Genomic DNA, 24,138 nt, shown 5'->3' on the forward strand with positions numbered 1-24,138 from the left:
AGCAAGTGCAGCATTGTGTAAAGACAGAGATGGATGACGAAACACATGTGCAGATTTATTTATGAATAACTCAGTTTTACAAACAGCCTTCTTCACTGTGAGGAATGGGAGTTTCAAAAGCAGGATTTGATCACTGTCAGCCTCCCCAGCCTCTCCACTTTCTGCATATCAAGAAAAAAAACAAGTGCCTGATTAAAAGTGGCCCCTAATTCCTCATAGTTAAGACCTGGGCAAATATTTGTCCCATCAATCTTGGAAAATATAGCCATCAACTCAAGATGTTAATCACATGCTAATGGAATCCGAGGGACTCAATGCACCCCCGTAGCGCAATGAACGCTTTCACTTTTTCAGAAAGCCCACGTGAATGCAAATGGCCATCTAAACAGTCATTTTGACAGCATGCCAAGGCAACGTAAAGAGCCCCCTTCTTTATGCTCCTCTGGGAATGTATGTAGGGATGTGTGGGATGAGTTCACTTTACCAGGCCCAGGTGCCAGGATATAAATGAATAATAGGTTTTATGGGCCCTAACTGAAAAAAAGAGCACATACACACATAATCACACATGCCCGCTCGCTCAAGTGCATCTGTGGTGAAGGATGTTCAAATTCCCACAACTACACTGAAAAGAGATTGGGCATGAGAATAGGTGGTTCCTATACATAATTCAGGGGTCCATGCTGAAACAATTATGTTTGCCTACCGCTAAGTACCCACGCTCAATAGCTCGTTTGCTCTCTAGTTGGGTGCTTTCAGATGTAAGTGCTATGTGCTAAAAGTCGGCGGGACATGGCTTTTTAATAAAATATAGGAGCTGACACTTGAACACTTGAATGCGAGAGTGGGTGGTAAAAAAACAACAAATGCTCTTCATGTTTTTACTTGAGCTTTGCATGCAAACTAAATTGCACTTGTAAATCTAACAGTGTTGGCAGAGAAAAACTAATTAGCAAATGCCAGGCAAAAGGAATGTGGACCAATAAGACGTTTTAATGACAATATTACACATCACAATATTTCAGTTTAGATTCATCTAGACACGTTTTTCTTTTTTTTACATGAACTCAAGTCCAGTGTGGACATCTCCATCAGTAAATCGCATGACCAAAATATAGGTCATTTTGTCATCAATCAGTGGTGGAAGAAACCACCAGAATATTTTACTCTGAAAAACAAATTCAGACTCAAAACGAAAACAGATACACACAGACAACAACATATGTAAATCAAATTACAAGTGTCTAAATAATTATCACACACATTATGAAACATATTCCATATCTTGGCAGTGACTTGACAGAGAATAAAGGTGTCAATCCAAATGAAATCTTAACCTGCAGCTCTATTTCCTTAAGAGAAAACGACAAATACATTGTGTTTTTTTTGTTAGAACAGCTGTAACGCAGTCACAGGTGTGCGGAAGCTGCAGCCTCTGCGCTCTTCTCCTCACGGCCCGTCTCACACTTGCACTCCTCCACCACCATCACTCGCCTCTCCCGGACCTCGGCCCCGCAGCGCAGGGGCACAGTCACTGTGTGAGCTTTGGACGGGGCGCAGCGTGAGCAGGGGGACCGGTGGTGGTGGTGGAAGGCCCCCGCAAACTCCCCTTCAGATGGGACAAACAGGGAGCTGCACTGGCCGAAACACAGCTTGTTGTGCACTGTTACCGTGTCGCATCCGTCTGCTGTCACACGCTGTTAGGATGAAAGAGAGGGAGAATAGGCTTCAGCAATATTGTCTTAATTTTACCTCTGAGGGTGTAAAAATCGCTTTGTGTTTATGTGATTCCACACCATCACAGAGCAGGAATGAGCCCTTTGAGTGAACACACATTGCTCTTATTGCCACTGAAACTGTTCCTTACTTTGCTTTATTCTTTTTGACTGTGTCAACAATGACTCTTTTCACAGCCCAGTCTCCAGGATATAATGTTAGCAGTTAACGTTTCTGCAAACCACAGATACGTTCAAGGTTGACATGTGCAGCAAACGTGGCATATCACGTTCACATTAAATGCCTATTCTTTCATGTCAGGAAGTGGAGGAGATGGAGGTGAAGGTTATTACAGCCAACAAGGCTGCCAAATGGCCGACTGCAGTCACACCAGTGGATGTTTTAAAGGATACCTCTGGATTTTCCTATTTTTCCTATTTTTTCCTATTATCTGCTTACAATGTACACTTCCTTCTGTGCAGGCGTAGTTTGGTAGAAAGAAAATAGTTCATACATGATCTGATCTGCGGTCTGTAGGTTATGTTGAGTAAACGGGTCATGAGTGAGTTCTTCAAATGTATTTTTTTGGCACATGTAATAAAAATCTTTTCCTCTTACCTGAGTGAAAGGTACAGCAGCGCACGTCTGTTTTGTGTCCTTCAGGCTGACTGGCAGGGACATCTTCTCTCCTTTACTCATGGCTCTCTGCCACATCTGCATGCCTTGCACCTTCTTTAGCTCCATCTCATTGGGGCTTTTGGGGCTCAGGTGGTGCAGCGGACTCATCGGGGTCTTTGGGGCCAGAGCTGGACCTGGACGCCCGTGAGACAGGAAAGCAGGGAAGGGCAATCTGGGGCTCAGGGACGAGACTCTTCTCGGGGTCAGTCCCCTTCTAAAGAACCCTGAGTGGGCCAGGGCACGAGGGTCCAGCTGCACAACCTTAACTGTTCCCCGGACGGATTCATCTGGTCCACCGCCGGATGATTCATATTCGACTCGTGACCCTTTCACAATGTTGTCAAAAATATTGTGAGGGAATGTAAAAGCTACAGCTGTCCAGGTTGAAAAAAGGATCAGGCTGATAGAGAAAGCCATTGTTTCACGTCAAAAGCGATGGGGCTCAAAGCAGAAATAGAAATTATGCAATTAATTTGAAAAACTGAATAAACAACTAAAAAGTTACAGAAAAAATTCAATAAACAAATCTTTGTCTGGTCAAATGGTCCAAGGTTCCAAATGGCAACCTTGCTGTCAGTGCTTTGTCAGTGTGATGGAGGGAGTCTTTTATATAGGCTGCTGCCAGTTCTCACCTGTGTTTTAATGCAAAGAAGGTGTCGCAATTCCCACACCAGACCAGACATCACACCAAGCTTAAAACTCCAGGTCGTGGATGGTCGCCAGACTGAGAGGATTTCAGCTTCAAGGTGAGCGTTAAAAACACGGTCATAAAAAATCTGGAGCTGACTGCACGGATTATTTGTAGCAAGGAAGTTCAGTTATCTGGATCACTTTTATTCAAGGGCAAAGGTTCATTTCATGTTGGTAAGGCACATGTTGAACACTTAATTTTCCTGCATTCTGATGATTTTTCATGCAATTTGTGTGTTTTCTGCATCAATTTAAAGCGGAAACAGCAGCTGACAATTCAAAATATGATGGATAACGATGCAGTCAGGCTCTCAGGAAAGTGGCTACTCAAAATAATAGTCCTGTTACTGCAGTAACTTCTTCTTTTACTTATTTTTGTTGTAGCATTTTCCCCCAGAAAACATTTTCTAAATATTGAGAGGGACCTGTCCCCTTCTAAGGTTTTTATTAATTGTTTTTTTTAATCTTGAGTTGCATGGAAAGTTAAATAAATAAATAAATAAATAAGAGCTGCCAGAACAGCTTCAATGCTCCTTTGTAGATTCTTCATGTCCCTGCACCACAGGAGGTATGAACAGCATTCTTCCAGAAGGTATTTTCTCATTTCATGTTTTAATTGTTATTTTATTATTACGTTAAATTAAACTTGAAGATCAATGAGGACAGGCCCTCATCTACAATGATGCCGAGTAACAGTTTTAAATGACAAATATTTAAAGATTAAAAAAAATAAAACATTTCATTAAAACAAGTGTATAAATACAGTTCATAAAAGATACAAGATACAAAAACAATTCATTAAAACAGGTAGAAACAGAAGCTGAGTAGTTGATTGTCATGGATTTAAATTCACCAAATGGCAAACTGTTCATTTTTAGGGTGATTGTAATGTTTTCCCGGTTGTCGGGGCATAGAAACTAAAAGCAGACCTTTCAAGTTTAGTGCAAACCTGAGAGACTTTCAGTGAAAGCCTGCCACCAGACCAAGCTGGATTAGGTCCAGAGGACAGGGGTGGATGTTACTAATTACAGCTACTCAAATCACTGTAATTAAGTATTTTTTGGGGCACTTGTAGTTTTTTTTTCCAAAATCTCACTCGTACTTAAGTATGCATTACACCATGTAATTTACTCAGTAACTTTTAAATCATAAAATGAGTACCGAGTACAAATTGAATAATATCTAAACCTTTAGCCAATAAGGCTATCTGATCACAAACGGGCTGATGAAAACCCTGACATACGGACAAAAAACACAAGACTCTGCAGCAGGCCCAGGTTTGGAGATGTGACCATGACCACTGAGCAGAACAGAGCAGAAATGTAGACTGAATTTTTTTGGAAACAGACACCTCTTTGATTGAACGCCTGCTATAAGGCATTAAACATCAACAGTTACAAAGTAACTCATACTCTGAGTAGTGTTTGAGAAGAATACTTTGTACTTTAACGTAAGTATTATTTTAATACCAGTGGTTTTACTTGTAATTGAGTAATATTTCAGTAATGTAACTGTACTTGAGTTATTGATGAACAAATATAAATGCCTTTCATGTCTCACAGACATTCAAATAAATGTAGTTGAGTAAAAATACAAGATTTCCTACAAAATGTAGTGGAGTGTAAGTCTAAAGTGGCCTCAAGTTAAGTACATGCGCTTCAAAATGTGCTATGGTACGCTAATTAAGTAAATGTACTGTACTTAGTTACATTCAATCACTGCTAACATTTCACTGAAAAATGAAATGGTTGAGATCCTGTGACTGAACATTCAATACAAATGAATTATGTCCCTTCAAAGCCACCATAAACAAGTAAGTTTAGATTTCTTTTGCATCCTGTATACTAGTAATTACAGATACAGATGAAATTTGTTTTCAGCACCACAATAAAAAAGAGTACGCTCAAAAGTTGATGAGCAGATAATCGTTCAACTAAACTAAAACTATTTTGCGTCCCAGCCCACAGCATCAGGAAGACTGATAGTCAGCAGTAAAAGTCTTCTTTATTCAGCAGGTGTTTTTACCACTTTGGCTGTAAAGCAATAATGAGTTTATGCCCTCTTTGTAAACAAGCCGTCTCCTGTCCATTTATTCCCACAGGCATCTTCTCAGCCTCTCCCTGGACGCACCATCATTACACCATTAGACTTCAGTGTGCTCTGTCACCCGTGACCTGATCACACACTGACTGTTGAAGGCCAACCAGCTGACAATGTTATAATAGAGAGAGTGTTTGACTTTCTCATAAAGGCCTCGGTGTTAAGAGGCACTTTTCAACACGTCTGTTTCCCATCCACCACTTAGCATTATGGTCAGGATAGATGCACGAACGAGGAAGGCAAATGACCCACTGTCTGTGATCTGAACACTTTCTCTTCTGCACTGACCTGATCTGAACACTGGTGGGTGAGATCTATAGTTCCTAAGCAACTGCAGTATTATCAGTAATGAGGGACGTGTGTGGATGTCTTCAGTGTTAATCTTGGACATTATTTCCCTCCAGCTGCAGAATAAATGTTTCCCACAAGAGGGCAGAGTTTACAAAGTATTATCACTCCTGCTGGTCCCATTGCTCTGTCACTGTTTAAAAGACGCCCTGTTCTCAGTGAACTTTGGATGACATTTGAAAGGCTAATAAAACCATTTTGTTTGAGCCTCTCACTGGGGTTTAACACAGTTTAACGTGGCAGTTTGAAGATGGCCTTCAACATTATAATGAATCCTCTTTTCAGAAAGGGGAAAGTCAGTTTCGAAACAGTTTATTCAGCCACGTCTTTTGTGATAAAACAGAAACAAGGGTCCCAAACCATCTTTCCCTCAGTATTATTGACTTTATTTTATGTTGACTTCCTGCTCCTGCCGCTGATGTAACCAAGAGAATTAAAGTCAATAAAAGCAGATAAAAAGATTTGTGTGACGTCTACAGCGTGAATATAAAACTGAAACATCTGAGCTGTGTGAGGTTGAGAACTCTGAAAGAGAAAGGCTCACAAAGGTGGCCAGATTGAGAAGAAATTAAGAAAACCTTTTTGTTTGATTAGATTTGACTATGTCACTGAATCTCAAGAAACAAGTTACATTTTTTGTCATACTTTTTAAAACAGGTTAGATAAAAGATTTATAAAGACTGTTTACTGTTAAGTTTATTGGGTGGAAAAGAAAGCGACATGACCTGGGGTTTGAATTGCCTTAACTAAGGTCTTGACTTGACTTGCCCAAGAAAAAATGACTTGAGACTTAGACTAATTGACTTGAGTCACATATCTGCACAAGAAACATAGTGTATAGCAGAAATAGAAGAAAACAGCGTTGCTAAAAAAAAGTGGAAACATTCTGTGGATATACTGGATTTAAAGGTCGGCTTTGCAAGATGTTCTCATCCTGGGATACAGTGAACACCTGTGAGATCTCCAAAACCTTTGATGATAAAAAACGATGCCAAATAACAGGTGGAAAAAAAGTAATGTTTGTATTTCTCCCCAAGTTTTACACTCAGAAGTCTAGTGTGTGGCTGGATGGCCACAGAGCTCACACTGATACAAAAACAGACACTGCCACCTCTACTCTGCAGATTGTGATGCCACTGATGAGGGTCATCAGGTATCTATGACACAGCATGTGACGGGAGAACCTGCCGCTTCAGCAGCCAGCAGTGAGCACACACTACACTAAACTAGACACACACTCACGCTGATACACTGTAATCTGTGTCTTGTTATGTATCAGTGATTAAAGCACTTTGGACCATAAGGCTAGACCATATGGCACACACTCACCTTTCCATTTCGTACATAAGGCAATTTAATAGCTGCGTTTTCCTATTATTTATTACTGAGGTCCAACTGTATAAACTATCTGTGCTAATGGCCAGCCGAACTGGCAGCAAGAAGTACCCCACAACACACAGGATGTTTGTGATTGGAAGGCTTTATGTGAAAAACTGATGGACTTAAAACCACAAATGTTTCTATCGGGGCTATAAAAATCATGTGCTCCTTTTCTTATTCAGCATGTGTAGATCAAATGTAAAAAGAGTTACTAAGTCTAGTACCAAGAAGGACTGGCCTTGGTCTCATGATTTAAAAATCTGTAAAAAAAAAAAAAAAAAAAAGGCCATTAAACTTGACAAGAGTTTCTCCTTTAAATTCCCAGTCACTTTTTACACCCTTAAACCTGCATTACGAAAATTTTTTTGGTCACACGGGTAGCTGATACAAGACACATAAAGTTGATGATGCAAACCTGCGAGCAAACAGTTGCTTATTTACCCATGTAAGAGTTACAGTACAGGGTCACATGAGCTGTCACTCATGTTTCTGGCCACAAGAATGTGGGCCCTAAACTCAGCCTTGTTTTTTTAAGGGTGTTTCAAGCCTTTTCTTGGAAACAGCTGCCTGCTGTGGCTAAAACAACTATGAGAATGATGAAATTGAAGTAACGCAATAAAGGCCTGAAAACCATATCAATGAGCTAAAAACACATTAAGTAGCGCCACAGAGCTGAGAGCCACAGAGTGTAAAGCAGATAATTATCCATGGATTGTGACCCATTTCATAAACAAGTAGTCATGTGATCCTTTGGGATATAAATACAATGAAGCTTTAATGAATAGTTCGGCAGTTTCTTAAAGGTTGACACGTCTATTTCGTCGGGAATACTTGCAAAAGTTCTCTCTGCTCAGTATTTATCAGAAGGTACAACTTCTTTCAGTCAATCATTCCTAGCCACATGTGGTTTGGAGTTAGTATTGGTTAAAATAATACGCTAGATGGAGTAAAAGTACTTTTAGTCTTGTTGATGCTTGATGTTTTCCATTGGTGTGATAGATATGTGATTGTGTGATCAGATAAAACCAGCAACCCTGGTGGAAAATTCCTGACTTAATTGAAATCAACCTTCTCCTGAATGATCATCTACTCAAAGGGTTAGGGTTAGGGTTATATATATATAGGGTTATATGTATATATATATATATATATATATATATATATATATATATATATATATATATATATATGTATATATATATATATATATATATATATATATATATATATATATATATATATATATATATATATATTAGTTATGTTTTGTTTAGTCAGGAATCCATTTTATGTAGGTGATATATTTTCCATTATCATCTGACATAGTTTTGCTTTTAATCTTTTCTGACAAATTAACCAGAATCAACATATACATGAAAGAACAAGTCAAGATTGTGATCTTTATTATTTCAATATGATCAAATATACAAAAATAAATTTGTCATATAACTGAAGTGAATGTGAGGGACACAAAGAACTGTTGGACGTTCTGCCCTGTGCATCATTACACATGATATGTATCAGCACATATAAAGTCAGCTGATGTCAGCCCTTCTTAAAACATAAATAAATCACAGTATAAATCTGTACAAATACAGTTTTGAAGAACACATCAACTCCATTGACGACCTCTTCATCCTGGATGTCATAACAATGCTCTACGTGCCATTACACAAGAAGAGCACTAAAAGTTTATCTGCCTGTTTTGAATCACATAAAAAACCTTTTTACATAGAAAACTGCTTACAAGTACAATTTCTCCACAAATCACAGTGTTGTTATCTCATCCCAGACAGGGAGCGTTACCCCTTGTTGCCAATATTCTTGTAGAGAACCATCGAAACGACCATGGCAGCAATCTGTAAAGACAACAGATCATCAGCACGTCATCTGAACACAGTGTAATGCAGGTATGTGCAGAGGGGGAGCTAACAGTGCTGCACCTGCCCCTTTGACCCTGATGTCCAAAGTGCCTTTTTGTCCAGGCACATTTTATTGTGTGTGAGTTTGGCTGAATCGCAGGAAATAGTTCTCCAGTTGTTTCGCTATTTTGGAGAACAGAATAACATCCTTCGCAATCAATGTGTGTTTTAATTGGTCTTTTGGCATCTTAAAGCAACATTATGTAACTTTTTTTTACCTTAACACTAAATCTAGAATTCTGATTTAAAGCCACTTAAGCTAGGTTGTAGTCATTAATAGTTCACTATTTAATCGTGTGTATCTTTTATTGTTTTTATGTTTATCATATTTTCTTGTATTCTTGTTTTCTTGTGAGAGAGGAGATTGAAACAAAAAGAAAATGAGCTGAAACTGACAAATGTTTGACATTGTCGTTCGAAAAATGATTGAAACGAATAATCGCTTATCAAATTAGTTCATTCTTCGTTAGTTCTTTAAATTTTCATGGCGGCACATCTATATAGACAAATCTTTTTTTTTTAAATAATACATCTTCAGAGCTTGTAGAAAGGTGCAGAATAAAAGTATCTCTTTTCCTTAAAAACAGTATTATGATTGAAAATTAATAATTTTACAAACTTTTTTTGGGTCCAAAATATTTGTTTCGTTTATGTCTGTGTAAGAATTCTAGCTAAGTGGCCTACACAAAATTTTATTTGCTACAGATTATGAAAATCACTGAAACTCTTTCCCTTTACTCTATAAGTTACCAGTACACCAAAATCTGCAATCCTAAGTGGCCGAACTCATATAACAAGCAATGAAAACAAAAATGACAATTTCTATTCCAAGACCTCTGTATAAAAGCAGCTATGGGGCCAAAGTAAGCAGCACTCTGCTGGCTGCTTTTTGCGGCCCAGATCTAGCCGACACCAGATATATTCATCATACAGCGTGGAATGATCGCACTTGGGCGGTCCACTCCTACTTGTGGCAGCATGGCCAGATGTCAGCCAAGAGTGAACCAAATAACCCAGAACTGGCCCAAATGTGGTTTATTCAGTGCCATCATTCCAGGCGGTATGTGGGCTGGATGAGGGTATCTGGTACATTTTGCTGTCTGGGAGAGAAAATGTAAAGCACCTGGGCTGTTTAACGTGGTTTTCTGTACCTCAAGAGCAGTGATTCCAAGAGCCACAGCAGCAACAATCACAGCGTTGTCCTCTAGCAGCTGTACTATCTTGTCGATGCAGCCATCAACCATAATGGCCTGGAGAGAAACAAGAGGTTTTAGTTAAGATAAGGTATTGCTGTTGCACTTCATCAAAATGAAAGATTATGTTATAAACATGCATGAAGTTAGTTGGTCTCGTACCGAAGCTCTGTTTTCGTTGCATTGACCCTCGGGGATGGTTGCATTGCAGCATGTATCTGGATAAACTTGATTTTGATTGAAATATGGGGACTGATCAAAATCTGTGTAGTTCTTGCCTCCACAGCACTTTAACTAGAAGAAAACGAGGAAAAGGAAGTGTTAGTCCCAAATCTTAACAAAACCTGTTTAATAGTCTTATCAGCACTGCTGTGATGAGAGGTCTAACTGTCAATTATGAAATGAAAAAATAAGTTCTCAATTTTTTCATATGAGATCTCTTAAAAGAACACAATTTTGGTTATAATTTCTTTCAATTAGGGAAGAAACAAAGAAAAGAAAATGCAACTCATAGTGTATGCTCAAAGAGCCACTGCTTTCATTGGTTCAAATGATTGCCTGTGACTATAGATATCACCGTAAAATATCATTTAAAATACACTACCTGATCCATGGTGGTGTCCCAGAGAGAGGTCACACCTTCATTCTCCCCGTACTTTTCTGTGAGGTCTTTTCTAATTCCATCCTCCAGACCCTGAAGGAGCTGATCAGCCTGAGAAGGTGGACAAGTAGACAATCATTGGTACTTGGTTGCTAATTCTGACAACTGCTGCTGAGCTGATCTAATTCTGTTTTTTGTTTTTTTTTTGCAAGACACCTACCAAACCCTGGAAGACGAGCAGCACCACAGCTCCTGCGACCTCGATGATGAACAGAATCAGGACAATACTGAAGAACTGAATGGGGAGAAAATGATAAATGACACTGTAAAATCAAGCCTCGCCAACAGAGTGATGAACAGACCTGAACAAATAACATTTAGGCCATCAAACATAAGCATGAAATATTTCAGCATTTACTGCTATCAGAATTCAAATTTCCAGATATGAAGGTAGTTTTCTTTGCTTTCCAGGTATAATTTAAGAATTGTTTTTATTGATAAAGAAGGCAGCTTTATACAGTATGTAACTTAGACTTCATACAACCACGACTTTAAAGGTGCAATATGTTTTAAAGTTTTAAATTAGTAAAATTAAAAGTAAAATTATCAACAGAATATGGAGGGATAACAGTTTTGATTATGGTTGCATGTCGGGTGTGGTTGTGGCAAGGATGTCTATGTATTATGTTGCAGAGAAATTTATTGAAGTTAGCATGCTCAACAGCTAGCCCCTAGCCATTTTGTACCTCCCAATCTGGGCAGTCAGCTACTATGACCGCTAGCTGCACGGTTAACTGAGCATAGCTAACGGCAGCTATAGTTAAGTTGAATTTGGCAGGTGGCCAATTCTTACATATTCAAGCCCCAATCGCATGATTAATTTTGATTAAATTTTTTTTGGTCAAATACAATATGAAAGTTTTCAATCTCTAGCTACGAAATACGTGGCATTATTTAAAACATAGGAAAGCCCAGATATGTTCCTGTCTTCAGAACATAAGTAAATAATAATAATATTTTTCTTCCACAAGCTTTTCCAAAACTGACATGAAATTGTCTCCTTTAAATGAAGTCCTACAGCCTGTTGACCGGAAGTTAACCTATCAAACATGGCTCACCGTCAGCAGCATACACCTGCTCTCCCTGATAGCTCCACAGCAGCCCAGGAAGCCGATGACCACCAGCACAGCACCCACTCCGATCAGCATGTAGCTGATGTTGGCCAGCTGGGATAACTCAGACGGAGCGCCTTCCACGCTATCCAGTACACCCAGCAGAGAACCACTGTCCACCTTCACCCATATTCCCACACCCAGGATGGCTGCACCTGCCAACTACATGAGGGGTGAGGACAGAGCAGAGAGAGTGAGAATGGACTTGGCATTAAGACTGAATAAAATAATGGAAAAGTCGTGAAAAGATACAGTACAGACAGGTGACATGATGAAAGGAGTTACATTTATCATAATCAAGCACTAAAGAGAGAAGTCACGCTGAGCTGTACCATAAAAGACGCACAATGTTTCGCAAAAAAAATACCTGTTTTGTCGTGAGAGCTACAGATATGAGACGTCATTAGCAGGTGAGCATGAGTTCAGCCTGATAACTACAGACTGATTCCAAAGGGTAAAACATCAATAAAACAGAATGTGCAAAGCCTTTTTAACCCCAAATCCCAAACGATTTGGGACAGGGGTGACAAAAGACTGGGGAACAGGGGAACACCTGTTGGGAACATTCCCCAGGTAAACAGGTTTATTGGCAAGAGGTGGTAGTATTGTGATTATGTATGAGAGGGGCAGCCTCACCAGGTTCACCACTTTGTGAAACACATGATTGTATAGGGGACAAATACAGTTAGCTTTCTTGGCAAGCATGTGACGAAAAGACTGATACCACCCTCATGTCTTTATGGTAAGGCAGCTGCTGGTTAGCTTAGCTTAGCATGCAGTTTACGGCAGGTTATGTGTCAGACAATTTCTTGGCTGGGAGCTGTGACTTCCTGGAGTTTCGTCGGAGACCCCATTAAGCTTCATCTTTAGCATAAAGACACAGGGGTGGTATTGAACTTCTTGTAGGCCTCATGTCTCGGCAAGAGAGCCATTAAATGTAAAGACTATGTTCAAAATGTTTTTCTTTTTCAGGTTTAGCTGTAAAGGAGAATGTTATACAAAGTCAAAGGTAATGGCTTGCCCTCTTTGACACATGCTGTTCAGTGTGTTTTCCTGTAGGAGCTGGACTATGAGTATGAGCATGACAGCAGAAACTGAAAATGAGTGGTTATCTTTATTCCAACTTACAAAGATGCCGCCATTAAAGATGAACATCATCATTTTGAGAAAGCCGGAGCAACACATCTTGGCTGATTGTTTGTTGTCTGTTACAAAAAAAAAGGAAAAAATCATTAGTTGATCTGCTCACTAAATGACAGTATAACTGCTAACATTTCCTTAATTATCACAGAGGGGATTTTGGTTATGTGGACAACTTTGCATTTTATCTCTCATAGGAAAATCAATGACATGAGGATGGCTTTCAACACAAACAAGCACCAACATTGGTCGAATGGCATTTGCTTTGGTTATACATTAACCACAGTCACCGGCAGAAACAGAAGGGGTCTGAATCTCCTTTAAGTAAATAAAAAGTGCTTCAAGCTGACGTAATCCAAGGTTTCGGTTGAAGTATGAGAAGTCGTAACCACACTTTATTTTTAAATTTGTCTTGCCTGCGAGTTATTTCAAGCGTTATCAAGCACACACCTGAACACAAAGGAAGAGAAATTCACTTCCCCCAGCTTTGAACTTGTATATTCTTCATTGTAAAACTGTACAGGATATTTTATAGTCTGGTGCAATCTATCAATTAAACCTTAAAATTATAACCCCTATCTATATTAACAGAGTCCAAAGCTCTGTTCTGTTCAAGCTCTGTTAAATGTTAACAACTTAAATTTTCCAATGCCATAAAATGAATGGCAAACGATTAATGAGGTCAAGGTATCTTCTTATCAACTCACTGGTAGTCAAACTGCAAGGAGCCCAGAAGAACCATAAAACACACACACACACCTTGTCCCCAACATTGCACCACATTTTTTTCCATCTACAATCTGCGTCAGAGAAGTGAACTCACTTTTATGGTTATTGATCATATTTTTCTTCCTTATTGCAACTTTGACTGGAACTGTCTGTTAGCAGCTGTTCCTTGTTTTTCAAGAGGCAATAAAACGTTTCCATGACACTGGAGAACACCCAGTATATGGCTTGGCTGATATCATCGGCAGATATTGGCCTGTTACAGATACAGTATATCTGTATCGGTATATATATGTGGTCCGATATGCGCTGATAAGAAAAGTATTATTTAGAGAGGTTACAACACAGAGCAGGATGGAGGATCATTGCCATACAAGTGTATGTGTTGATTTAGAAACTTTTTACCAGTGTTGTAAAAAGTACCCAGAAGTTACACTTGAGTAAAAGTTAAGCTATCGTAAAGAAATATAATGTCATAGTATATTATTACCTGATTAATATTCTAAATATTACCTTTCTGAATTTCTAAATTCCTTTTTAAAAAACTACATACAGCACCTTTAAGTAACAATAGTAATTTTCTGGCAACAAATGTACTCAAGTATCAAAAGTAGAAGTAAAAGTAAATTATACATATATTTATGTTTGTAAGTACTTTGTAAGTACGATATACCCCCTAAAAAACAAGTATGTCAAAACTGCACATGAGTACAATACTTAGTTACATTCATCACGGCTTTATAATCCCTAATATCAGCATCGGCTCCAAAAGTTGAGTATCGGTCTACATGACCTCAAAATTGCATGCTGTTTATTTGAATACATTTAATGGAAGACTTGAGGCGTCTAAACAGGACAAAATGCAAAGTCAGAGAAAAACAGTTTAAGGTTCCTGCATCAGCTCTGTTCGTGCCAAAGGAGGAAGTTTAGTAGGTAGAGTCCAAGTTTTTTTATTATACATGTTACTGTTAAAGAGGACTGGGCTGGATGATACTCGGCTTATGAAGTCTGTAGGTGGTTATTATTGTGTTATCACCCATTAAACAAGACAACAGCTTCAACAAAATGTCAGTACTCGGACATTACAGGGAAATGGACATCAGGTAACAACCAAGAACCTTAATTATCAAATAAAAAGTCCTTTGTTAACTCTTCACTTTGGCAAAAGCATACCAGATCAAGTCATATGCTCATTCACTATACTGTGTTTTCAGGCTGGTTTAGAAATAAAAGGTTTTTAACTGTTAATCATACAGTTAATAAAAGTATGAAAGTATGAAGCTCCTACCTGTACTGCAGAGAAGTCTGTCCGTCCGCTGAGGTCTGATCAATCAGGAGTGTCTGCTCAACGAGGCTTGCACATGCCCCTTTATCTTCTCATGGGTTTCACACACACACCCACCGACACACACCGACACACACACACCGACACACACACACACACACACCGACACCGACACACACACACACAGATAGTTGATGCCCTACACGACACACATGTCACCGACTTGCAAGCAACACTTCCTGGTGACCAAAGTCCCCTTTTAAAAATAGAGGGGAAACTTTCACAACCACCAACTTTACAACCAAGTCATGGTCCAAATAATAATATTAATCTTCATTAATGATTCTTTACATTAACACAAAGCTCAAGGACTGTTTCAAAGAGAGCGGCCAATTCAAGGAATTAAATCATTTTATGATGGGAATAAACACAAAGTTGATGAATGTTTCATTTTGTAATGAATGGGAAAACACTTTGGGGATAAAATGTAGTGACTGATTACTAATAACTGTCAATACTGTGTAGATACTTTTCTTATTATTTAAAAGAGTTGTTTGATACAGAAAAGTAGCATTCATTGATTTTCTCAAATGAAAACCAACAGACATAATGTATTGATCCACATCTTTTAATCTCAACTTTTAGAGGGACATGATAAAACTGGAAAATGAAATATTGAACAAGCATTAACCATTAAAAAACACAGAACACTATAAATTAAAAGCAAATGAGAATATCCCTCCAAAACATGGATGGATCTGAAATGACACAGCACCATCAAGGTATGTTTGACCTCAACCTTCAGGTATGTTTGACTTTGGACTGAACAGTTAGTGAGCTTTTTCTTCCTCAGCAGGATCACACGGGGCAGGTTCACAAGATACACAGTGTGCGGTAACGAGTCATAGTGATGTATTTTCATGCGACACCCACAGGGGGGCAGCATGATTAAAGTAAATCACAGTGATCTCCACTCCATGCTGACCTGTTTCATCGCCTTTCATTCACATCCTCGCCTGCAACAGGTGCTGTTCACCCACTAGACTAGAGAGAATAAAGCAGAGGTGTCGGGCAGAAGGCACAGCAGCTCTTTGGCATCTCAGCGTAACAGTCGCATTCAAATTACAATGAAGAGTTGCCACCAAGTTGGGAAAAGATCAAATGAAATATAAGGGAAGCCAAGCATCCATGATAGTATTGCAGTAACATATGATAAAGTACATTCACAATGAGAGATCTTTGACTGTGAGTATGAAACCCGCTTTCTATGAATTTCCAGCTATCAGCATGCGCAGCCACCCTGGTTGCTGCGGGGCGTCTCCTTCAGGTCGGTTCCCTTGTTGCTGGCCATTGGACTGACCTCCCCGTTGGGGCTCTCGTTCATCTTCTCACAGATTGCGTCCACCAGATTGTCAAAAACCTGCTTCACATTGATGTTGTCTTTGGCACTGGCCTCGAAGAACTGGAAGCCTGGAGAGAGAAGGGAGAGGAAGAAGAGTTAGAGATGATTAATAAGTGATGTTTGGTTTGTGTGTTTTCGCTGACTGTGATAAAAGTGTGTCTGTGTGTGTGTGTGTGTGTGTGTGTGTGTGTGTGTGTGTGTGTGTGTGTGTGTGTGTGTGTGTGTGTGTGTGTGTGTGCTGACCGAGCTCTGTAGCCAGTCGTTGGGCATCTTCAGTTGGGACCTGCCTGTCGTCTTCCAGGTCCAGTTTATTGCCTACCAGCGCTACTTGTGCGTTCCCCCACGAGTACGTCTTGATCTGGGTTGCCCTGGGAAACACCGACACAACATTTCACGAGTATTTCATTGTTGTGCTACTCTATTACATTGATCTCAAAGGTAACGTCAACTCCACCTCAACCAGCTGTGACATTAAAAAATGAGCCATCAGTGATAATATTCCAGTGTTGGAATGGAACTAACTAGATTTACTTACATACAGAACTTAAGTGCAATCTTGAGGTACTTGTACTTTACTTGAGTATTAGCACTTTCTGCTACTTTCTACTTCAATACTGCTGTTGTTTTGTAGGATTTGAATCAGTAGGTCTTTATGCTTTGACTACAGTAAATATTTTACAATTTGTGGAGGTATATTGTCAGATATGTGCCTCTATATGAACAACTTTCTACTGTGTTTGTGGTTATTTGCAGTTTTTCTTCGCTGCATGCTGTAAAAATGGAACAATTTCTGCCAAGTTTTGTGTTGTGTATTTACACAAAGCAAAAGAGCGGCAGGGTGTCTCCAGGTCATCGACACCAATAACAACAAAAAAGACCAACTCCAAACAAGTGTCTTCAGCTACTGGATAACAGACACATACAGGCAAACATGGTGGTTTAACAGCATGGCGTAACATGCGGGGGTTTACTCACCAGTCCTGTACAGCACAGAACGACTCCTGGCTTGTGATATCATACATCAGCAGGAACCCCATGGCTCCTCTGTAATAAGCTGTGGTGATGGTCCGGTACCTCTCCTGCCCGGCTGTGTCCTGTAAAAAAACGACACACCTGAGAAATTCTGGGTCTTTTATGGGACTTTTATTGTTTAAACCACATGTCAATCTCAAGAGAACAGCATAGTCACAGTTATATTATTCCCCTTCCCACATATACAGTATAGTCCTTATCATTAACTTTAACAACAAACGTATCCCTCCCATGAAAAGATTCCTGAGGGAAGAAAAGAAATGGTTAACCTGCTTCCTGAGGAGGAACGGTGAATCATTAACTCTGTTGTAACAGAAGTTAATCCCTCCCTGCATGTGTTGATTGTTGCCACACCCTGTAAATACACCAGGATGTGCTCCTTGCTCTGTAGCCATGCCTCAAGGGGCAAAATTGAGGCCTGAAGATGTTATTTTTCTTGTTAAGCCTCTTGTCTGATTGTGGGAAAACTAGTAAAACATTAAAAGACACATCTGGTGAGAATAAAAAATAAGAGTTTAACTGATGAATCTAAGGTTTAAATGTTCACTCCGAAGGTGAGGATTTACGGCTTGCAGTGACCTGCATTATATGTCAGAGCAGTCACATGAGATGTTACCACCGTCTCAAACTTTGGTGCAGGGTTTTATAAAAATGAGCTCATCTTGTTTTAATGGCCCCATGAAACCCATTCAGCAGCCATTTTCCCTTCCTTGTGAAAAAGTATGCAACTGTATCATTGTTAGGCAGAGCAGAGAAGCCATGCTATGCTGAATATATTAAGCTAAAAAAAAAAGAGAAGATGTATTACTTTCATCTAATAGCACTGCTGTGGGTGAGTCCGTGCCTTCCACTAACATTCAGTAATAGATCTGTCCTGGGTGTCAGTCTGCGCAGTAAGCACATTCAGCTCCAGCAGCTCAAACACATGCATCTTTCATGAACCCTGCCGTCTGGGGACGATGTTAAACATCAACTGTCATTAACTCCACAGTGTGAGAAATTAGTTTACGCCACATCCATGACAGGCAGCAGCGTGTAAGAGGGCAAACTAGGGGACGGGGTGACGATAAACAGTGTGTGTTACGTAACAACACTTTCAAAAGCACTTTTCACTCTGCTGTGTTTTAGAGGTAAATGCCGTTAATTACCTCGAGTAAATTACAGCTCTGACATTAAAGAGACTGCAGCGTTTATACTCAGTTTTGCTGATATATTATGTGTCAAACCTGTTTGCTCTCTACAGTGTAATTTTTATCTGTTGTGTGTAATGAAAAAGCTTCCTGAGCTTTCTACTGGAAATTATGAGGAGGCTCTTTAGACCTCAGTTATATGAGTGTCACAGCTTTTTATAAACTGATACCTCTGCTGTAGGCTAACTAGACTCTTAATCCTATAGACCAGGGCTGCCCAAAGTGGGGCCCGTGGGCCAAAGTTGGCCCGCCACAAGGTTCAAATCGGCCCACCAGATTTTTCAAGAGAAAAAATATATATAATTAAATGTACAATATGTAAGAATTTTAGTTTGAAAGATTGAAAAACTAACTAAAATTATCAACAGAATGGGAAGTATCATGTTGAAGAGGTATCTACTGAAGTTAGCATGCTAACCAGCTAGCCCTGGCCTGGCCTGTCCTGGTGCAAAGCTCCCGTGCTAGTGGTGTAAGCACCTACATTTCCCTGGTGCTCCCAGCTCACAGTCTGGACCTCTAGCTCTGGCAAAATGCTGCCCCCTATCATCAGTTTGACAGGTGGCAAATTCTTACATACTGCACCTTTAGATAATTATGATATAACTGTCTGTTCATTGCTATTTATTTTTTAAGGAAAAATATGCTTTAACTATGCGGGATCCCTAATTCATTTTTCATTTTCACAGTCCGAGAATACAGGTAGTGACACTTCAGAGTCAGTTGGGATCCTAGTTCCATTTTGCATATTGAAATTGCTATACTATAGGTGTTTACCTTTGGACCTGGACCCTGCCGCTCAGTTTCAGTTTTGACCCAAGGGAGTAAGTTTGGGCATCCATGAGGTTAGCTCAGGGTGGGAAGCTTGAACACTGGGATTATATTATGCACCTGTGTTCAAAGTTGCAAGTCAAATAAACTTATATCGAACGCACTATCCCTTGTCTTTTCAGTTGCTGATCATTCAGGAAGTGGTGAAATGACAAACAATTTGTCAGATTCCCTACGTTTCTAGGACACAGCAGTACCAACATTTGAGCTTCTTAACCTGAGTGTAATGTGAGGAAAATGGCTGCCGTGTGAATACGGACTACTAAACAAACTCAACTAGGCACATTTTTTGTTCTTCACGGTCTTCTTTTGGTCAAGAGGTGGCCAAAACAGGTCAGTACAGCATGATCCATATCTGGCTTTTCTGATATTGAGGGTCAATTGTGGCCCTTTGATCAGTGCAGGGTTATGTTTCTTTTTAAACACCAGGCACATGAAAAGGTCAGTAAAATCTGCGACTGATTTTGATTTGTATGCATTTAATTGATCAATAATATTTCTTATTTTTTATGAATACATTTGGTTAAAGACCATAACATATCACAAAAAAATCATTTGTAAGAATGTGAGAGGCAGCTAATTCCCAACTGAACTGACCCAACTAAAACAATCATATCTGGGTTTAAATTTAGAGTGTTTGTGCGTCAAAGTCTCTGAGTTGTTTTCAATCCACAAACAGAGCAAAGGGCAAATACTTTAAAGCAAGAATAAGAATAAAATTAGTGTTGTCATCCAGTTTCAGTGACCCAAATCTTTCCTAACAGTGTCTGTGTGCAGATGTACCGGCTAATTTCAAGACAACTTGCCCTGAGCTAACTGTTAAACATGCACAGAGGTAAATCAGTCTTGAGATTACAAAAACTGAGGCCCAAACAAGGTCTCCAAATCCAATTTCTTCCAGGCTGTCTGCCATTTGTGACGTCAATTCAAATACAAGGCAACCTGCACTACTAGCAGTTAATAAAAAACGCGATAAAACAAAACTACAGACATTAGGCTTTTACACTCAGCACTCAAACTTTTGTGTGCTGAGTTAAAACGGTCAAACTGTAACTCAGCTTCTGCACTGAGTAAACATCAGTTTGTATAGTTTCTTATCTGCCAGACTTCCACTCTTTCCTCCTGCTGCAGGGGAGAAACTAGACTGTGTGCATACAAACAGTTTGAAAGCAGGAAGGTGAAGGAAGGTAAAGGATAGTTCAAACTTTTCTCTGTGAATCTTTTTCATGTCAGGACACTTTGCCATAGTTTCAGCTCCACAGCACAACAGCCATCTATTGATTTTTTAAAAATATTGCTTTAAACTACAATAGATTAAGATAGTCACATATCTTCATCTGTAAAGTATGGCTTTTGATATTTCTATGAACATTCAGAGTGCATATGAGTACAGGATCTGTCGACAAGGGACAAGATTTGGTGTCAGAAGCATTCTGGTTTACGTTTGTAAAGTATTATATTTGAGTGGGCTTTGGTTACATACAGGTAAAGTGGGCCAAAAAGCTATCTCAGAACCCACCAGCCAGTGTCTGGTGATGCTTTTTTTAAGAAATGATCTGCATTCATTGGCAGACATATGTTTATAGATATTAGCCAAATATAGGAAATATAGGCTGTTGCTGTTAAATCAGACGATAGCCGATGGGCTCCGAGATATCACTACTTGTGATCACTAATTGGTCCTTGGACAGAAAATATCTAAACTACCATCATAAACGGCTCATTGAACACTGTGAATTAAATACATTTCAAAACCAGAGACATCTCTGACCAGCATGTAGAGATTAATATTGTTTATATATCATATTTCTGGGATCAGTGTTTCAGTATATTTTTCATACCCAGATCTGAAGTTTGACCCTCTTGTCGTTCCTGTAGATGGTCTTGACTTTGAAGTCGATGCCCACCGTGCTGACGAAGGCTGAAGTGAAGGAGTCGTCTGCGTAGCGGAACAGGAAGGAGGTCTTTCCCACGCTGCTGTTGCCGATGATCAGCAGCTTAAACATGTAGTCAAAGTTTTGGTCGGCGGCATCTTTCTGCTCCTGGCCTGTCCCTGGATCTCTGGCTAGTGCCATCTGTGGAGGAGCAGGACGGATGGAATACGTGACCATACATGGACTTTGCAAACAAATAGTGCTGAAACAATTAATTTATTAATTGATTGACAGAAATTCATCGGCAATCATTTTTTGTTCCAGATCTGCTGCTTCTCTCCGATATAATTGTAATTTTCTTTTGGTTTCAGGTGGCATGTTTGGGAGGGAGAGAAACAAAACTGCTCTGTCATTGGCCAATACAACATTTTTGTTTGAGATCTTAAAAGATTTAAGGATTGTTGAACGCCTCGAGGGTCGAAAGGCTCAAAACAAGTTGTTCAAATAAGTGTTTGAGTCAGTGAACAAAGCCGGCATCCGCTAAACCAGAAACACAATCGGTCTCGGAATATTGTATGAACAGAGTGAATGAATTGAATGTTCTCAGTAAAGCCTCTTCTTCTTCTTCTGCTGTTGTACTTTTAGCAGATTCAACGCCTCACAGCAGATAGAACTGCTTTGCGCGTGTCAAAATAGTTTCAATTCTGATTAAAACTGGGGCGGCTGCGGCTCAGGAGGTAGAACGGTCATCCTCCAAACGCAGAGTCGGTGGTTCAATCACCGGCCCCCTGCAGTCGACATGCTGAAGTGTCCATGGGCAACACACCGAACCCCAAATTCCATCCATGGTTTCTCCACGATGTCTTCCCTACATAGTGCACCTTTAAGTTGGAATCACTAATCAGAATGATTTCAATCGGATTAAAGACATATTATCCCTGTAACCACCCAGCTACTGGGTCGCAACATGCAACAAGTATGTCAAGTATTTCTTCAGCTGATAAATAGTCTATTCTGGTGAGAACATGCAGCTAAAGAGCTGATCTGGAGGGTTGGCATTTAACATGAGTGGTGAGTATGATTTGGCTCCATCAGGCTTATTTAAAGACTGCGGGGGTTGGATGTCAGAGAGGAGAGTACTGATGTGCTCCAATGTCAGAGTGAGGAATCTCCGCTATTTGAGAATTCAGGTTTGCCCTCACATGCCTGAAATTCATCCAGCTGAGCAGATGCTGGAAAATGGAAGTGTTGTTTTAAAAATCGTCCGTCTTCCTCCCTCATCCCTCTTGAGCGCTCTCATCCCTCTCGTGCTGTGAATCACGGCCGAGGCGTGCTCCTTCCACTGTTTCTCCCTCTATCCCTCACCCACTGCCCTCTCTGGACATCCGTCACGTGGACGCAAACTTATGGGATCAGTGGACGCTGAGCGGTGGGCAAGGGGCAATAGATCCTCCGCCCCTCCTTGTATGTTTCATCCATCACACATCTGACCATTCGTCGACACACTGACACTCCCATTTAGACACACACACACACACACACACACACACACACACACACACACACACACACATCCATTTATCGTCCTCTACTCTCCCTCATATTCATCCATCTATGCATCCCTCCTGTCATCATCCATCCATATCTAACCCTCTCCACACTCTCTCCTTCCTCCATCTCTCTGCATCATGAGGAGGCCGAGCCATCCATTCAACCACACATCCACCCCACCCACCCTCCACCCTCCTCTGTCATAGAGCCTGCACTACACACTCCTCCCTGATTGCTGTGATCTCTCTGGAGACCAGCTCAGCATTTACCGCTTTCAAGACCATAAAGTAGGGACTGGCCGGCGGGTATCCGCTGTTGTACACCGATATATTCACGCATGCGCCTGGACATCAGCATGAAAAGAAGTGCAAACTGGTGTGTGGAGGTTTGTAATGCTGGGTGAAGAAAACAGGTCGTCATGATACAGGAGCGACAGATGTTGACATCTGGTCTGAAGTGGCTGAAGTTGATGGAAATGGGGTGTGCGCACTCTGGATGATGACACTTGTTGACACTCTCATTATTTCTTTATAAAGCAGCCTGATACTCTGTCAATATAATAGTGAATGAGACGTAGGCTGACACTGTAGTAACTGTTAGGCTAATTTGCCTACCATACGGCAGCTCAACCACAGCCTGGTGACATTTAAACAAACCCTCCGCCGTGACTGAAAGCTCTGTGAGCGTCTCTCACCTCGGATGTTGTTTATGAGTCTGTCTCCTCCCTGTCTGTCCTTCCTGCCGTCTTCCACCTCGACCTCAGAGCCGATGGGTGTGCGCTGCTGTCGGGCGCTCCTCTTCAGGCGCTCCGCTCCCGGATCTCCAGACTGTGCATGTGCCTGTCACCGGGACACGCACCGTGTGAGCACGAGACAAGTCAGCCGGAGTGTTTACACGGCGCTTCCTGTGAACACTTTCAAAATAAAAGCAGTCGTTTATAAAAACTAAATCCATGTTAATGCAAATATGTGGCATGTCTATAGTCTGTATATGTATATCTATACATACAGGCAGTACATATATTTACACCGTGCACCTACCCTGAGCAATATCTGTTTGTAACTTGTGCAATTCAATGTCTCTCTTTTTTTTTTAATTTTTATACCTGTTAAGGTAGTTTAGGCTCAATTATCCTGTGCATATATCCTTCTGCATGTGTCATATCTGCATGTTAAAGGTGAATAGAGTGTGTATGGTCTTTATTATTAATAATAATATGTTAATTCCTTAATTCTTCAACTCTGTCTATTTTCTATTTCGTATTTCTTTTCTGTATTGATTTAGATTTTTGTAATCTATCACTCGATATC

The 24,138-nt window shown here is 40.2% G+C and overlaps 3 protein-coding genes across 3 annotated transcripts; all 3 read right to left on the bottom strand.

Annotated features, from left to right (window-relative positions):
- Positions 1 to 1,409: 1,409 nt before the first annotated feature.
- dand5 (DAN domain family, member 5) lies at positions 1,410 to 2,811 on the bottom strand. Its single transcript, XM_073483432.1, has 2 exons — positions 2,335 to 2,811; positions 1,410 to 1,697 (listed from the first exon to the last, which is right to left on the bottom strand). Exons 1-2 carry the CDS (start codon positions 2,809 to 2,811, stop codon positions 1,410 to 1,412), a joined length of 765 nt encoding a protein of 254 aa, XP_073339533.1.
- A 5,487-nt stretch (positions 2,812 to 8,298) lies between these two features.
- Positions 8,299 to 15,043, bottom strand: tspan34a (tetraspanin 34a). The gene is made up of 8 exons (XM_073471372.1): positions 14,955 to 15,043; positions 12,929 to 13,005; positions 11,747 to 11,962; positions 10,849 to 10,923; positions 10,632 to 10,739; positions 10,190 to 10,321; positions 9,986 to 10,084; positions 8,299 to 8,771 (listed from the first exon to the last, which is right to left on the bottom strand). The coding sequence occupies exons 2-8, from the start codon at positions 12,983 to 12,985 to the stop codon at positions 8,715 to 8,717; spliced, it is 744 nt and encodes a 247-aa protein (XP_073327473.1). The 5' UTR covers positions 12,986 to 13,005; positions 14,955 to 15,043; the 3' UTR covers positions 8,299 to 8,714.
- Positions 15,044 to 15,669: 626 nt separating this feature from the next.
- Positions 15,670 to 23,644, bottom strand: LOC140997033 (ras-related protein Rab-3D-like). Its single transcript, XM_073467337.1, has 5 exons — positions 23,523 to 23,644; positions 21,245 to 21,478; positions 17,329 to 17,447; positions 16,597 to 16,721; positions 15,670 to 16,421 (listed from the first exon to the last, which is right to left on the bottom strand). Exons 2-5 carry the CDS (start codon positions 21,476 to 21,478, stop codon positions 16,234 to 16,236), a joined length of 666 nt encoding a protein of 221 aa, XP_073323438.1. The 5' UTR covers positions 23,523 to 23,644; the 3' UTR covers positions 15,670 to 16,233.
- Between the last annotated feature and the right edge of the window lie 494 nt (positions 23,645 to 24,138).

Source organism: Pagrus major, chromosome 1, assembly GCF_040436345.1.
Source record: "Pagrus major chromosome 1, Pma_NU_1.0".
NCBI lineage: Eukaryota > Metazoa > Chordata > Actinopteri > Spariformes > Sparidae > Pagrus > Pagrus major.

Coding starts and splice junctions, on each gene's coding strand:
- LOC140997033 (XM_073467337.1), bottom strand. CDS start 21,478: ATGGCACTAGCCAGAGATCCAGGGACAGGCCAGGAGCAGAAAGATGCC. Junction 17,448..21,244: donor GGGTCAAACTTCAGATCTGG/GTATGAAAAATA, acceptor GTTTTTTTACAG/GACACAGCCGGGCAGGAGAG. Junction 16,422..16,596: donor ACGACTGGCTACAGAGCTCG/GTCAGCACACAC, acceptor TTCTCTCTCCAG/GCTTCCAGTTCTTCGAGGCC.
- tspan34a (XM_073471372.1), bottom strand. CDS start 12,985: ATGTGTTGCTCCGGCTTTCTCAAAATGATGATGTTCATCTTTAATGGC. Junction 10,924..11,746: donor GCAGGTGTATGCTGCTGACG/GTGAGCCATGTT, acceptor CTCCCCATTCAG/TTCTTCAGTATTGTCCTGAT. Junction 10,085..10,189: donor GCAACGAAAACAGAGCTTCG/GTACGAGACCAA, acceptor GTTTCTCTCCAG/GCCATTATGGTTGATGGCTG.
- dand5 (XM_073483432.1), bottom strand. CDS start 2,811: ATGGCTTTCTCTATCAGCCTGATCCTTTTTTCAACCTGGACAGCTGTA. Junction 1,698..2,334: donor CTGCTGTACCTTTCACTCAG/GTAAGAGGAAAA, acceptor TCATCCTAACAG/CGTGTGACAGCAGACGGATG.